The sequence below is a fragment of the Plecotus auritus genome (genome assembly GCF_963455305.1).
Source record: "Plecotus auritus genome assembly, chromosome: 3".
NCBI classification, from domain to species: Eukaryota; Metazoa; Chordata; class Mammalia; order Chiroptera; family Vespertilionidae; genus Plecotus; species Plecotus auritus.
In genome coordinates, this window is record NC_137772.1 from 78,895,867 (window position 1) to 78,913,290 (window position 17,424).

The 17,424-nt window shown below is 43.1% G+C and overlaps 1 protein-coding gene across 4 annotated transcripts in view; it reads left to right on the forward strand.

The window, feature by feature from the left end:
* DIAPH3 (diaphanous related formin 3) overlaps positions 1–17,424 on the forward strand; it is a gene marked incomplete at its 5' end in the record, with an annotated part of 566,313 nt that overhangs the window by 58,598 nt on the left and 490,291 nt on the right. For 3 of the 4 annotated variants that reach the window (XM_080660806.1, XM_080660807.1, XM_080660808.1), the window contains one exon: positions 15,279–15,446. The exons of the other annotated variant lie outside the window; for it this stretch is intronic. In XM_080660806.1, the coding sequence (XP_080516932.1) occupies positions 15,279–15,446 (168 nt within the window). The remainder of the gene's footprint in view (positions 1–15,278; positions 15,447–17,424) is intronic. 4 annotated transcript variants of the gene reach the window in all.

Sequence of the window (17,424 nt, forward strand, 5' to 3'; positions counted from 1 at the left end):
TTAAAGCTTCCTGTACTTACGTTTTCAGTAGTAACACTTAAGTACTATCTTAGGGTCTTTAAATATTTATGAAATAGTTTAGAGAGCTCCTCCTCAAATCAGTACAAATTTGGGAATAAGATCAAGAGCTCTCAGCGTTGAATATACTAAGATGTAGTAGGGTGTGCAGACTTGTTTATTCATCCTTTTATCCATTCATTCATTAAACATTTATTGAGTACCTAGTATCATAGGAATACAATGATGAATAAGACTGCCTCTTCCCTCTGGGAACAGTGGGGAAACAGATGTGTACATAATCACTATACATTTGAGTGCAGTGTGATAGGAGCTGGAACAGTAGTATAGGAGGTTCAGTGGAAGTCGTAATGTCAACTTTAATCTTGGGGAAGACTTCATGGAGAAGGTGACTTCAGCTGAGTTTTGAAGGAGGAGTTGGAATCCAGGCTGGCAGGAGTTGTAGTAACTTTTTACTCTTAATAATTTTACTTCCTGGATGTCAACTGAATGGATTCCTAGTGAAAGTGTCAGGTTGGCAAGTAGAAAGCAATTGTTGATATCTTTGGATAATTTTCACGAGTGAGTACTGTTGTCTGTCTTTCAAAAATAAAGTGTTATAGTCATTTCCAAAGCTAATTTACAATTTTTAAGTATAGAGAACTATAATATTTGAATATATGCAATTATCATTATACTTTGAGTAGATGTGGGTAGATAGAAATTAAACGTTTTTTGAATGTTACATTCTTTTAAAATGATTTTGTGCTCCTTTTCCTTTGAGTGAGGTTTTTCTTACTATCTTACTATATGGTTTTACATTACAGAAATTCATGCTTGTTTTTAGTGTAGCAGGCTGTTCTTTGATCAGTGTTGAAAGAGTCTTGGTTTTCTTATTGAATATGTAAAGGCCACAACACCTGGCATTCTTCCTGATATTGTTGAGAAGGATTTGGAAGGCAAGAAGCAGTGGCTTGTGTCCCAGCTGTGGAAGATAGAAAGCTATTCATAAATTTATTCACTTAATAAATATTAATAAAAGACATACTATGTATTTAGGACTATGCTAAGTTCTAGGAGTGATTTAGTGAATAAAATAACAATTCCTGTTATCAAGGACTTATACCCTAGTTGAGTAAATTTCTATAATAGGCAATTTCAGAGTAGTATACGTACTATTCTGTAAGCAAGCAATCCCTAGATCTGGAGGATCTAACTCAGTTTTGAGGAGTCAGGAAGGCTCCTACATGAAATGTAGCCCAAACTGAGAGCTAAAGATTGAATTGAAATTCACCAGATTAATTGGGTGGGATATGAGTTGTGGATGTGGATAAGTTTTAGGCACATGAAATAGCATTGGCACACTTAGGAGACTTTAGGTTGCTCATTGCATCTAGATCATTGAGTGAGTGTAAGGGTGGTGGAATGGTGAAGAGGTTGTCTGGAGAGGAAGTAAGGTTCAGATTACAGTGGATCTTTGAGCCATGGTAAGATATTTGAATGTCATCCTCTTAGTAATGGGGATGCAAAGGTTGAAGTGTTTGAAGCACAGGAATGTGGGACATGATTGTGTTTACATTTCAGATAAAAATGATGTCAGTGTAGAGAACAGCTCCAGGGAAGGTAGCGTAGAGGGAAGGGGTAGTGAAGACATGAAGGCAATTTAGGAGGTTGTAGCAATTGTCCAAGTGGCCTGAACTAGGGTAGGTGACAATAGGTATAGAGAAGTTGAATAAGATATAGTCCACATGGTTTCATGATTTGTTTCCTTATTAATGTTCAATAGTTATTTACAATTCAACTCAATTTTCTGCTGACCCGAGTCAACATCAGAAGTCATATTTAATTGATATCATCAACAAACACCTAGGCTTCCACTTTTTCTTCTAATCTCACATTATCTCTCAAACTCCAGGCCTCCCAAAGCCTCCTACTTTGCCCTTTGTATCTCAAAGCCTGTCATTTTGAATTCATGCTTTCCTTCTTGCTCTATGGAACCCTAGATGTTGTTTGAAGGTTTTACTTTTCTGGTATCTTCTTCCTTCAAAATCTTCCAGCTCTTTTTAAGCATTTCTGTGCATTTCTCCTAGTTGGTCTTAACTGTAGGTTTTCTTGTCCCTCCCATTGATTCATTGAAGGCATTAGAACTTGAGATACGTTGGTCTTTTCCACCACTATTTCTGGTACTATTCCTTATCTGCCTCCTAAGGGTTCTTGACCTGGGTTTCATTCTTTGTGGTAGAATTTATGGTACCCTTGAATCCTTGAACTTGAATAGGAAAATATTAAATTTTTATTTTCATTAACCATTAAGTGAAATTTAGTATTTTTAAAACTTATGAATAAAGGTACCACCCGCCATACTCCCTACACCGTAGGATTTGGCCTGTGACTTTATCAACATAGAAATCACAGATGTTTTCAAAACATTGTAGTTATTGAAGATATTTCAAAATATGGTTTATATACAACACTATTGAAATTAGACTTGGTTATCTCTTGTTGTGTAATGCATTTGTGAAGATGAATATATATTACTATATTACAGTTAGTTTTTAGTATTTTCATAACCCCATTTTATTTGTGTTTTTTTTTAATAATTGTATATGCTTTAGGCACTTACAAGTATTATATGAGGATCTTTGTATTAATCATCTGTTGGTAAATAGTAAATTATTCCCAAACTTAGTGTCTTATAACAGTAATAAATACTTAACATTTCACAGTTTTTGGGGTCAAAAATTCAGAAGCAGCTTAGCAGGATGGTTCCTGATTGAGGTCTCGTTGAGACATGGCTCAGGCCACAGTTATGTGAAGCCTTCATGGGGCTGCAGATCCCCTTCCCAGAGAGGCTCACCTGTGCCTGGCAAGCTGGTGCCAATTGCTGTTGGGAGGCCTGTTCTTCCCTCTGTGGCATCTCTGCAGGCTACTCTGTAGCGCTTGGCTGTAGAAGACATATCGCATGTTGTAACTTACTTGTAAGCAACTGAAAGAAAATTTTTTTAAATTGACATTTTATTGATTTTCTTTTTTAAAATTTTTATTGACTTTTTATATTTTTATTAAACTTTTTAAAAAATTATGGTTTACATTCAATATTATTGGATTATTTTCAGGTGTACAGCATAGTGGCTAGACAATCATATACTTCACAAAGTGTTCCCCCTGACATTTCTAGTATCCAACTGGCACCATACATAATTATTATAATACTAGTGGCCCGGTGCACGAAATTCGTGCACTCGGGGGGCGGGGGGGGGGCGGTTCCCCCCAGCCTGGCCTGTGCCCTGTCACAGTGTGGGAGCCCTGCGATCCATTGCCCCAAAGAGGTAGGGCCGGCTCACCCACCTGGGGCTCCTCGATGGATTGTCCCAAAGAGGTAGGCTGGAGCAGGCAGAGGCCTGCAGACCCCTGGCACCGGTGCACAGAGGTGCCCGCCACGGCCTTGCCCCCGGGCCAGGCTGCGGTGGAGGCCTGCGGACCTCTGCGCGCCTTAGGACCCCCAGTGCAGGCATGCGGAAGCCTCCGCTACGACCCCGCCCCAGTCCCCTACGCTGCATGTCCCCGCCCACCCGCGCTTGCTGCGCACGCAGCCTGCTGCTCGGTTGTTATGTGACGGCATCCCAACCAATTTGCATATTGCCTTATTATTAGTATAGATTATTGACTATATTTTCTATGCTGTAAGATCATAATTATTATGTTTCTTATTTAATATTAAAATACTACATGAAATCTAAATGTGAACAAGTTACTGTAAGTATGTGTGCTTTTCTTAAAATTTAGGTAGTGGTAAAATTTCACAGAAACCTCTGGCTAAGAAACTTTTTATAATTTCATTAAGACAAATTGAGAGCTGGAAAAGTTTATTTGTAACATTTAGGAATATTGAAGTTAGAATGTAGTAGTTGGGTTGTTGGGAATTGATACTGAGTGATAGGATTGTGGTCTATGAGTGGGATGGTTAGCTTATCACCCCTGAAACAATAAATGGTCAATTCCAACCACCCCATCCTCCCCCCAAAGATATCTTTGTAATAGTGATGTCATTAGCAATTTAATAAAGACCATGGGACAGACAGACATACTGTTTAGCTGGTAATATGTACTGTCTCCTGTAATTCTGACTCATCAACCTCACAGGGTTCCCTGATGGATCCCTTTCCAAAACCTCTCGAGGTTCCTTCTCCCCAGAATTAATCACTGGTTTCTATTGTTGCTGATTCACATGGCTTATGATTTTCCTGGAGGTTTTTACCTTAATTTATTATTAGTTCTTTTTCATGCGTTTTCCTCTTAGGTGGTGAACGTCTATCTGAAGGGATGGCACTATATTTTATGTATTTTACCATCCAGTAATTGCTCATTCATTCATACCTTAAACAAGTATTAACTGACTGCTAGCTATCTGCCAGCTATTGTGCTATAGGCTGAACACACACAAGTGGCTGAAGTAGTTACCTGTTGCCATGTAAAAATTATTCTCTAATTTACCCCAAGATTTAGTGACTTAAAACAGCAAACAGTTGTCTCATACTCTTTCTGTTGGTCAGGAATTTGGTAGTTGCTTAGCTAGGTGGTTCTGGCTTGGGGCCTCATGAGGTTGCAGTGAAGATGCTGTCTAGAGCTTTTAAAAGTATTATTCTCTGAGGAGCTTTGTATTAGTCATCTGTTGTTATATAATAAGTATCAGTTCTGAAGGCTCACCTGGGGCGTACAATATGGTGCACTCACATGAATGCTGGCGAGAGGCCTCCATGCTGCTTTAGCTTCTGTAGCTCAGTTGTTGGCCATGCCGGCCTCCCCATAGATCGTCTTGAGTTTCCTCCTGATTTGGCAGTTGACATACCATAGAGCAGGTGGTCCAAGAGGGAGTGGGACAAAACATGTGATGTCTTTTATGATCTAGTCTTGGAGATCACACTCCATAATTACCACAATATCCTATTGGTTACATAGTCAGTGGATCACTGGGGCTATTTTAGAGATGGGCAACCACAGTGACTAAGATAGTTGACTGTTTAAGTTGTAAGATGACTAATAATTACAACTTGTTCCTTTGGTTTTAAATTAAAAAGTACTTCTGTTAGTATTTAAAATGTTGTAAGAGTTAAAAATTGCATTTTCACTGTTACCATGTTATGCTATAGCTAAAAATCTAGATAGATTATAAGAGCCTGATTTTTAAAATTAATTTTATTTAAACTGTCATTACTGATTATCAGTATGAGATAATACTCAGTAGTAGGGTGTTCATTTAACTTCCCCTGAAGATAAGTGACACTAATTTATAAAACTCAGTACACTCCTGACGCAGCTGTAGCCATATTAATGAAGTGTGGTGTACAACTGTCACGACCTTCGTGGCGGGGTTCAGGATCTGAAGGAGGGGCTGATGCACACATGAAAATACTATACAAGATACATGAATTTAGAAGGCATGTCTTTTGGTTAGAAGGCATTGGGGGCCAGGTGGAGCCTCTTTCTTGAAGAGACACAATGACTTCTGGCCTGATCTGCTATTTATTTACTTGAATACACATTTGCCCTTTAGCAATGCATACAGGCATATCAAAGGTAAAGTTTGGTAAATAGTAAAAGGATTATAGGGTTAGGGAATTGCCTTGAGTCACCACTATCTCAACAGGAACAATCAGTGCTTAGCATTAGCCCTGCTAGCACTCAAGGTCCATCAGCCTTCCGAGTTCCTTGGTGCACTCTTGTGACAGTATTGGCAAGTAGTGGCTTCCTGCATACTACCTCCAAATAGCATTATGATAGAACTAGAGGCTGGGTGCATGAAATTTGTGTACAGGTAGGGTCCCTAGGCCTGGTTGGCGATCAGGGTCAATCTGCGGGGTGACTAGTGGGGCGATCGGGGATCCCTGCTGGCATCTGCTGTGGCTGGTCTGGTGCTGCCTGCTCGCCGGCCCCACCCCAACTACCACCATTGCTTTGGGGCCTGCGGGCTGGGGGCAGCTCCTGCGTTGAGCGTCTGTCCCCTGGTGGTCAGTGTGTGTCATAGCAAACGGTTGTTTCGCTGTTCAGTCGATTTGCATATTAGGCTTTTATTATATAGGACTAGAGGCTTGGTGCACAAAATTCGTGCATGGGGAGTCCCCCTCAGCCCAGCCTGTACCCTCTTCAATCTGGGACCCCTTGGGGGATGTCCAACTGCTGGTTTAGGCCCGATCCTGGCCGTCAGACATCCCTCTCACAATCCGGGACCACTGGCTCCTAACTGCTCACCTGCCTGCCTGCCTGATCGCCCCTAACTGCCCCTCCTGCTGGCCTGGTCACTCCCAACTGCCCCCCCTTGCCGGCCTGGTCACCCCCAACTGGCCCTCCCACTGGCCTGGTTGCCCCCAACTGCCCCCCGCCCCCCTGTTGGCCTGGTCGCCCCACGCAGCCTGCTGTTTGGTCGTTTGGTCGCCCCTCACTGCCATCCCTGCTGGCCTGGTTGCCCCCAACTGCCACCCCCCACCCTCCCCACCAGCCTGGTCGCCCTATGCAGCCTGCTGTTCAGTCGTTTGGTCGTCCCTCACTAACCCCCCTGCCAGCCTGGTCGCCCCACGCAGCCTGCTTTTTGGTCGTTTGGTCGTCCCTCACTGCCATCCCTGCTGGCCTGGTTGCCCCCAACTGCCACCTCCCAACCCCCCACTGGCCTGGTTGCCCCACTCAGCCTGCTGTTCAGTCGTTTGGTCGTCCCTCACTAACCCCCCTGCCAGCCTGGTCGCCCCACGCAGCCTGCTTTTTGGTCGTTTGGTCGTCCCTCACTGCCATCCCTGCTGGCCTGGTTGCCCCCAACTGCCACCCCCCAACCCCCCACTGGCCTGGTTGCCCCACTCAGCCTGCTGTTCAGTCATTTGGTCGTCCCTCACTAACCCCCCGGCCGGCCTGGTTGCCCCATGCAACCTGCTTGTTCAGTCATTTGGTCGTCCCTCACTAACTCCCCTGCCAGCCTGGTTGCCCCACACAGCCTGTTTGGTCATCTGTTCGGTTGTTTTGGTTGTGACAGTCACTTAGGCTTTTATATATATAGACTAGAGGCCCGGTGCCCAAAATTCGTGCACGGGGGGCGGGTGTCCCTCAGCCCAGCCTGCACCCTCTCCAATCTGGAACCCCTCGAGGGATGTCCGACTGCCCGTTTGGTGCATGAAATTTGTGCACAGGAAGGGTCCCTAGGCCTGGTTGGATGTCCGTTTGGGCAGTCGGACATCCCTCTCACAATCCAGGACTGCTAGCTCCCAACTGCTCGCCTGCCTGCCTTCCTGATTGCCTCTAACCACTTCTGCCTGCCAGCCTGATTGATGCCTAACCGCTCCCCTGCCAGCCTGTTTGCCCCTAACTACCCTCCCCTGCAGGCCTGATCACCCCTAACTGCTCTCCCCTGCAGGCCTGGGTCCCCCCCAACTGCCCTTCCCTGCAGGCCTGGTCGCCCCCAAATTCCCTCCTCTGCCAGCCTGGTCACCCCTAACTACCCTCCCCTGCAGGCTTGATCGCCCCCAACTGCCCTCCCTTGCAGGCCTGGTCCCTCCCAACTGCCCTCCCCTGCTGGCCATCTTGTGGCAGCCATTTTGTGTGTTGGAGTGACGGTCAATTTGCATATTACTCTTTTATTAGATAGGATAGAGGCATAGTGCACGGGTGGGAGCCAGCTGGTTTGCCCTGAAGGGTGTCCCAGATCAGGGTGGGAGTTCCCTTGGGGCATGGGGCGGCCTGGGCGAGGGGCCTGTGGTGGTTTGCAGGCCGGCCATGAACCCTGGTGACCCAAGTGGAGGCCCTGGTATCTGGGATTTATTTATCGTCCATAATTGAAACTTGGTAGCCTGGAGTGGAGCCAAGCCTCCTGCTTGCTCCATGGCCGCAGCCATTTTTGTTGGGATTTATTTATCTTCTATAATTGAAACTTTGTAGCCTTCAGTGGAGGCCAGGGCAGGCCAGGAACTTGACTTCCTCCATTGCCGGGGGCAACGCAAGCCTCCTGTTCTCTCCAGCTCCGTGGCTGCCACCATTTTTTGGAATTTATTTATCTTGTATAATTGAAACTTTGTAGCCTTGAGTGGAGGCCAGGGCCAGCCAGGGTGTGCGGAAAGCTTGGCTTCCTCCATTGCCGGGGAAATCCAAGCCTCCTGCTCGCTCCATGGCCGCAGCCATCTTGGTTGGGTTAATTTGCATACTCGCTCCTGATTGGCTGGTGGGCGTGGCTTGTGGGTGTAGCAGAGTGATGGTTAATTTGCATATAACTCTTTTATTAGATAGGATTTCCTCAGTCTTTTATGTGTTTAACCAATTCTTCAACAAAGGTACATTGTTTGTGTACTTCATCTACTTGGGTTGTTTTTCTAGCTTATCTTTAAGACAAGAATTTTATGTCAAACTAAAAGTAGCTACACAATCAAATTGTAAAAAGACACATATTCACAGCCAAATTGCCAAATACAAAATAACAACCATTTAAAGTCAGTATGATGGGTATTTCTGTTGTGTTTTTATGTACAAAAGTATTTTAAAAGTTTGCCTTTATGTTCTATTGTGCCTAGCTTTAAGCAAATTGTGCAATTCTATGAAAGATAAATTAGTGATTTTTTTCTTCATTTATAAGTGTAGACATAGTATCATCCCTTTAAAAAAATGAAATTTCTTTAGAACAGTTAAAATGATTTGATAATAAAATTCACTTTGCACCTAGCTTTGTAATAATTCTTGATTACGTGGCATCTACCTATAGTGCTCAGTAGAGCATCACATACCTGGGAACACTTACTTTAAGCCTGAGGTATTCAACAAATTCAACTTGCTGTTCTAGTGTAGGAGGAAGGATTGTATTTATTTTTTTCCTGTGGCTCCTTTCTTATTTTGTCTTTCATGCCTTCTAATCAGGGAAAATCGATAAAAGCATTATAATGAAATTATGAAACACTGATCTTTTGTATCTCATATTACTTGTTTGGACTTTGAAGATTTGGAAACTAGAAGAGGGATATGCTAATTTTTCCTATCCTGCTGTAGCTTGCTATGCTAGTGGTAATGTGCAAATTTGTTTTTCCACTTGGATAAAATCCAACCATCCCCAGAGTGTAAGTGTTAAGCCTACGGGGGAGGTGTGCTTATTCTATTTTCTTGTTATTATGTAAATTCTGATATTGTTTATTGATATAAATGTAGTTCCACTAAAACATAATAGGTTGATTTTTTTCCCCTTTTACACTACTTTGTATGCCAAATACTGTGAAATTTTTATTTATAAATGGTTTGGAGCTTGTCCTTTATTATGTAGATATGCAGTTTCCTCTTTGTAAGGATTACACAAATACATTCAGACTGATGCTACAGTTCAAGCTCTTAGCACAGTGACTAACTTATAGAAGAGATCCAGTAAATATTAGCTATTGTCATTTTTATGACATTTAGAGATTTTTATTTAAGAAATTTTTTTTGTCTTTTGGTGAGAAGTAAAAATTTTTATTTCTTCCACCACTGATGGAACAAACCATCAAGTTTTGTAATCACAAATCAGCTTGTGAATTGCTTAAGTTGACCATTCTCATTCATTGACATGTTTACATTTATAATGTTGATGTTGTATTAATGGTGTTTTGCTTAATTTCATGTCATAAGTTTAGCATAGTGATCAAGTTACACTTGATTTATGTAGAGGCCTGGGGTAGAAGTGATGGCAATGAAGTGGTAATTCAGAAGAAAGATAACTAGTTTCATTTCTTAAACCAGAGGCCCGGTACACGAAATTTGTGCACTGATGGGAGGGTGTCACTCAGCCCAGCCTGCACCCTCTCCAATCTGGGACCCCTCAGAGGATGTCTGACTGCCGGTTTAGGCCCAATCCCTATGGGCCTAAACCGGCAGTAGAACATCCCTCTCACAATCTGGGACTGCTGGCTCCCAACCGCTCGCCTGCCTGCCAGCCTGATCACCCCCTAACCCCTCCCCTGCCAGCTGATTGATGCATAACTGCTCCCCTGCTGGCCCGATTGCCCCCAACTGCCCTCCCCTGCCGGCCCAGTCACCCCCAACTGCCCTCCCCTGCTGGCCCAGTTGCCCCCAACTGCCCTCCCCGGCCAGCCTGGTCAACTGCCCTCTCCTGCAGGCCTGGTCACCCCTAACTTCCCTCCCCTGCTGGCCTGGTTGCCCCCAACTGCCCTCCCTTGCTGGCCTGATCATCCACAACTACCCTCCCCTGCCGGCCATCTTGTGGTGGCCATCTTTGACCAAATGGGAGTGGCCATCTTGTGTGAGGGCATGAGGGTCAATTTCCATATTACCTCTTTATTATATAGGATACAGGTTTTTTTTTTTTGGTGTCTCATAGTTTTTTGAAATAAATATGAAGAATTGGGGTACTAATGTACATAGGCACAATAACTTCTGGAAATATTTTTATGGGAAGACAATTGTATGTTTTTGGGTTATTCCTAAGTAGAGCATGTTTATCTTGTTAAGTTAGATGTCTCTTTTCTTGCTACTGTAATACATTGTATACTTGCTGCATTTTCTATATACTATATAATAAAAGAGTAATATGCAAATTAACCATCACTTCGCTACACCCACAAGCCGCGCCCACAAAGCCATGCCCACCATCCAATCAGGATTGAATATGCAAATAAACCCAACCAAGATGGCTACGGCCACAGAGAGCAGGAGGGAGACTTGGGTTTCCCCGGCGATGGAGGAAGCCAAGCTTTCCGCCTGCCCTTGCCAGCCTAGGCCTCCACTCAATGCTACAAAGTTTCAATGATAGAAGATACATAAAACCAAGCAGAAATGGCGGCAGCCATGGAGCTGGAAAGAGCAGGAGGCTAGGGTTGCCTGCAGCGATGGAGGAAGCCAAGCTTTCCGCACACCCTGGCCGGCCCAGGCCTCTGCTTAAGGCTACAAAGTTTCAATTATAGAAGATACATAAATACCCCCAAAAATGGCTGCTGCCACAGAGCAAGCAGAAGGCTTGGCTCCGCTCCAGGCTACAAAGTTTCAATTGTAGAAGATAAATAAACCCCAGATACCAGGGCCTCTGCTTGGGTCGCTGGGGGGCGTGGCCGGCCTGCAAAGCACCACAGGCCCCTCGCCCAGGCCGCCTCACGCCCCAAGGGAACCCCCACCCTGATCCGGGACACCCTTCAGGGCAAACCAGCTGGCCCCCACCCGTGCACCAGGCCTCTATCCTATCTAATAAAAGAATAATATGCAGATTGACCATCACTCCAACACACAAGATGGCTGCCCCCATGTGGTCAAAGATCCTGCCCCCATGTGGACACAAGATGGCCACCACAAGATGGCCAGCAAGGGAGGGCAGTTGGGAGGGACCAGGCCTGCAAGGGAGGGCAGTTGGGGGTGATCAAGCCTGCAGGGGAGGGCAGTTAGGGGTGACCAAGCCGGCAGAGGAGGGAAGTTGGGGGTGATAAGGCCTGCAGGGAAAGGCAGTTGGGAGGGACCCAGGCATGCAGGGGAGAGCAGTTGTGGGGGACCAGGCCTACAGGGGAGGGCAGTTAGGGGTGACCAGGCCTGCAGGGGAGGGCAGTTGGGGGGGACCCAGGCCTGCAGGGGAGAACAGTTGGGGGGGACCAGGCCTGCAGGGGAGGGCAGTTAGGGGTGACCAGGCCTGCAGGGGAGGGCAGTTAGGGGTGACCAGGCCTGCAGGGGAGGGCAGTTAGGGGTGACCAGGCCTGCAGGGAGGGCAGTTAGGGGTGACCAGGCCTGCAGGGGAGGGCAGTTAGGGGCAAACAGGCTGGCAGGGGAGCAGTTAGGCATCAATCAGGCTGGCACGGGAGTGGTTAGGGGGTGATCAGGCTGGCAGGCAGAAGCGGTTAGGGGCAATCAGGAAGGCAGGAAGGTGAGCAATTGGGAGCCAGCAGTCCTGGATTGTGAGAGGGATGTCTGACTGCCCGGTTAAGCCCGATCCTGGTGGGATCGGGCCTAACCGGGCAGTCGGACATCCCTCAAGGGGTCCCAGATTGGAGAGGGTGCAGGCTGGGCTGAGGGACACCCCCCTCCCCACGCACGAATTTCATGCACCGGGCTTCTAGTAGCTATATAATTACCTGTGCTTATCTCCTTTACTTGGTTGTTTGTTATCTATGTCCTAAATAGCTCATGCATCTGTGTCTCACCAACATCAAACAGAATAACCTCTCCAGTGCTCTTCATTTCTTTCTGTAAATCTGGGATTCAATTTTGGTATATTTCTTGTTGGCCTGCAAAACCTTTTTTGACACTTTTTGCAGTACATGTTGGCTGGAGATAGATGCTCTCAACTTTTGTGTGTCTGAAAATGTCTTTATTTTGCTTCTATTTATGAAAGGTATTTTGTCCTTTTCTTTTTTTGTTAATCTTCACCTGAGGATATTTTTCCATTAATTTTTAGAGAGAGTGGAAGGGAGGGGGAGAGACAGAGAGAGAGAAACATGATGTGAGAGAGACACATAGATTGGTTGCCTCCCACACAGACTCCTACTGGGCCAGCTGGGGATCCAGCCTGCAACCTAGGTATGTGCCCTTGATTGGAATCAAACCCGTGACTCTTTAGTCCATGGGCTGACACTCAGTTCACTGAGCTAAACCGGCTAGGGCTGAAAGGTATTTTCACTGGACATAGAATACCAGGATTACAGTATTTTTCTTTGGGTACTTTACAGATGCAATTCTATTGTCTTTTGCCAACATTGTATGTAGTGAGAAATTAGTTGTCATTTTTTTTCCTTGTGTATATAATGACTTCATTTCTCTGGCTGTACTTTCATTGTTTTCCCTTATTTCATGGTGGCTTTCTTTTTTTAAAAAAATCAGTTAAATTAGACCTCCTGAAATATGTCTTTTGTACCATTCTCACTCTGTCTTCTTCTGGGCCCCGATCACACTTGTGTTACAGTATTTCATATTATATCACAGATCTTGATTGCTGTTTCCCTTCCTTCCTTCCTTCCTTCCTTCCTTCCTTCCTTCCTTCCTTCCTTCCTTCCTTCCTTCCTCCCTCCCTCCCTCCCTCCCTCCCTCCCTCCCTCCCTCCCTCCCTCCCTCCCTCCCTCCCTTTCTTTTTCCATTTTTTTTTCCTCTTTGTTTTGGCTTTGGTACTTTCCTTGATCTGTGTTTCAACTCACCAATTCTTTTTTCAGCAATGGTTAGGTTTTATTAAGCCCATCTAATGAATTCTTCACTTCTGATACACTTTTCATTCTAAAAGACATAAAAAAAAAGTTTCTATGACCTTGCTGCTGAAATTCTCCATCTTTCATGCATGGTGTCCACTCTTTTCATTTTATCCTTTGTTATTTTTATATGCCTTATTTTAAATAGTCTGTCTGGTTATTCCACCATTTGGGCCATCTCTGGGTCTGCCTCTTTTGACTAGGGTACACGTTTTCTTGACCTTTGTGTGTCTCATAATATTTGATCGTATGGTGGACATTTAAAAAAAGTATAGTAGAAATTACATGATATTTGCTTCCAAAAAAGGCCCTGCCCTTTTAGGTTGCTAGAATGGGGGCTGAGTCAATGCGATCTCTAGTTGAGCTGGGTTTTGGCTTCCTTGCTACTTTGGTTTTATTCAGCTCATTTGTGGCCTCATGTTTTGAGGGCTTGAGATCTGAGCAGTAATGAGATTTTGGCTGTTGTTGTTTTTTTTAAAAATATATTTTTATATATTTTTATTGATTTCAGAGAGGAAAGGAGAGAGGGAAGGAGAGATAAAAACATCAATGATGCTCCAGAAAATAGTAGTACATTAAAACTTTGGTTTTCCTTCACCCTGTTTAACTGTTTCTTTTCAGCTGTTTGTCAGTGATGAAAGCAGCCTGTTACTTCTTGATAGTTAGTTCTTAGAGGTTTTGTTGTGTCTTCAGCTCCCTGATGGGTTAAAGTCAATAGCTACTACAATTTTGGTTGTTAGGATGAGAACAGTGGAGTTTTGTGACTGTTTCCTAAGTCCCACCGGAAGCTGTCATATTATTAGTACCTTAATGTTTAGGACATGTTTTATGGACCATGTGTGAGTGTGGCACATAGTAGTAGCATTATCTCCCTTTAAAGATCTAATTTGATAGGTAAGCATTATTATCTTTCCATCCCATTATTTGAATACATTCTGTTTCGTTAGTGAAGTGACTTATTCTTTAAGTTGAGAATTTTAACAGTCATATTTCTTCAATGGGCTATATTTGTTCTAGTCTATAGAACCTTCTGTGGTGATAGAAATGTTCTCTATGTGCTTAGACTAGCCACATGTGGCTCTGGAGCATTTGATATATGGCTAGTGCAACTAAGGAATTGAATTTTTAATTTGCTCTGTATTTAAATAGCTCTATGTGGTAGTGGCTACCTTAATGAATATAGCACAGCTCTATCTGCTCTACATGTTATAGCAATACAAGTAGCTTCATATACAGTTATGGTGAATAATATACAGAATCATTATACTCTTAAGTATAGTTCTATTCTTAATATCTACTTTAAGACTTTTTGCCTTTTTGATTATTACAATTTGAAACGTATTAGTCTGGGTTCTTTGTGAGAAGTAGAATTTATAAAATTCAAAGTAAATGAATAATTAGCATTGCAAACTAATATATATTTCAAATATTAGCAAACTATTTGATGGTCTAATTGTGAAAGAGATCCAATTAAAGCCAAAATCCAGTTTTATATCCTGAGGCTTTAGCCACTGAACTCTGGAGTCATTCATGAAGTTCAAATACAGACCAGCCTGAGTAAAGAGAAATGTGTTTATTAGGCCAACAAGCTATGGAGATAGAAGTAGAATTGTTAATTTAAAATTTCCTCAGTCACACCAACTCACACCTCTCCAGAGCATAGTATGCACTGTGAAAAGGGCTCTGGACAAGGGGGCTGAGGGTCAGGACACTGAGTAATAGTTTGATTGCCAACTACTAAATTAGGTAAATTACCTTTGTAAAACTGCTTAGATTGCTAATCTATAAAGCAAAGGTCACTGACATTAGAATCTCAATCCTATAATTTTAAAGTTAGAAGGGATCTTTTGAGATTGATTTCTCTTCTGTTTTTAGACAGAATGGTTACTGTAAACTTCTTACTAACACACACACATATAGAAAAATATATATATTTAAAAAAATATCTAATCTTAAAGATTACAGTGCTGAATATCTCTTGATGAAACCAAATTGATAATGTGTTTGACCTTGTTTGTTTATTTGTTTTGGGGATTACATAAATATTGAGAAGGAAATATTTACATATGTGCCATTTTATTCTTTTTTTTTTTTTTTTTTTTTTTTTTTTTGTAGCTGGACAGATTTGCCAGCATAAAAATTCCGGGGAGCAAGAAAGAGAGGCCTCCACTTTCTAACCTGAAAACTGCGTTTGCAAGCAGTGATTGTTCTTCAGAGACGATGGAAAATCCTCTGAAGCCACTGTCAGAGAAGGACGTCTTAGAACTTTTTGAAAAGATGATGGTAAGAATTTTGATTCTTATGAAATGTTGTTTGATGTAAAAGCCTTCACTTTTGGTTATGTTTTAGGAACACTAACATATTTGGACTCTTGTTCCATAGAGCGGTTTCTGAAGTAATTTAAGATAGCACTTTAGGCACAGAAGGAGCTTTACGATTACAAAAATAAGAATGTGAAGAAAAATGTCATACCAGTTTTTTGTTTTACACAGGATATATAAAAACATAATACTTAAAGAATCAAATGACATATTTTTATTTTGACTAGATTGTCTAAGTGGTCTGTCTGTTTGGATTCAGTTGTGTTTTAGAGTGATGGCCATAGTGCTCTACTGTGTGCATTGCGTTCTTAAGTGTGATGATTTGTTGACGTGACTTGTTTTATTTTTTTGTTGGTCCTCAGGATAACCAGGTCCTTATAGACCTGCCATTGGTATATCTGTATATACCTGAACTCACTCATTTTAGGGTGTTTTGGGAGGCGACACCTGAGGCCGTTAGTGGCTTTCTTCAGTTGGTTCTTTATTTTTAATATATATTTTTTTGTTGATTTCAGAGAGGAAAGGAGAGAGAGAGAGAGAGAGAGAGAGAGAGAGAGAGAGAGAAACATCAGTGATCAGAGAGAATCATTGATTGACTTGCTGCATGCTCCCTACTGGGGACTGAGCCTGCAATCCGGGCATGTGCCTGTATGGAGCCGGCATGGCCATGGCATACTCAGCCCCATGTTGGGTGCCATATGTGCCAAGCCAGCTCAGCCAGGTTTGGTGAGCTTGAGAGGGGGTGGTGAAGGATTGAGAAAAGACAGACAAGAGAAAAAAGTTGGGTCTGGGTGGGATGCTGTCCTCTCTGATGGAGAGCTAGCAACAGCACCACAGCCTTTAAGCCCAGTCTTTATTTTATAGCCAGTTTCCAGGAGGCAAAGTAAGGGTGTGGTTACAAAGTTCTCATTAGTTTCAAATCTACTTAATTACATCACCTGATCAAGCTTTGTTTACTTGCTGCACCTCCAGCAGCCTATATCACTCAGCCACATGGGACCACAGGTTTGGACCATAGGTTCAATATTATAACTGTAGCCTTTGGCTTTGCCACGAGAGGACCGTGCCTTCTCTTTGGTCCAAGGCTTGAACCTGTCCAAATGCTGTGGCCGCTCTCCAGGAATCGAAACTTGACCTCCTGGTTCAGAGTTCGACACTCAACCACTGATCCACACCATCCAGGGCCAGTTGGTTCTAAATGATGGGGATTCTCTGACAGACTCAGCTGGCTTTCAATCTGGCTGAACTCATTTGACCAACAACCCACATGTTAAGTATATTCAAACCATTTACCACAAGTGAATGCTAATTTTATATAAATAGATTGTTTACATATATAGTTTCTACTCTCAAGTTGCTTATCTCTTAGGATTCAAAACAAACAATTGAAAAATTAAATGATTAAAAACTACTAGAAGCTAGTATTTACTGATTAAGTTACTTATAAGTTCAGAATAAAAACAAACTACTTTCGTTTTTGAGCTACCTCGTTAGCTTCAGAAGAAACCAAAATGGAAGGGAAATCATAGTACAGGCAGTCCTCGGGTTATGTTGGACTCCACATACGTTGTTTCGTGGTTACGTCGCCATCTCCCATTTATTTATAAAAAAAAAGTTCCGTCATTTCGATGTATGTACATGTGTGCTTTATGTTTTTTATTATTTATTTACCACAAGTAAAGGTCAGGAATTATTATCTTTCTTTAAAATTTTTTTTACTGTTTCACTTCATTACTGCTGTGTGTGTGCTCCATGTGAGTGACGTAGGTGCTTATGTAGGTGGGTTACGACTTACGGTGAAAATCACTGTTACATCGCACCGCAGGAACATCAGAGATCCGTTCATATACCGAGGACCTACTGTAGTTTAGGGGAAATTTAGCAGAGAAAAGTGGATTAGAGAAAAGTCTTAACTCAGGACAGGATTAAGATACAGAGGG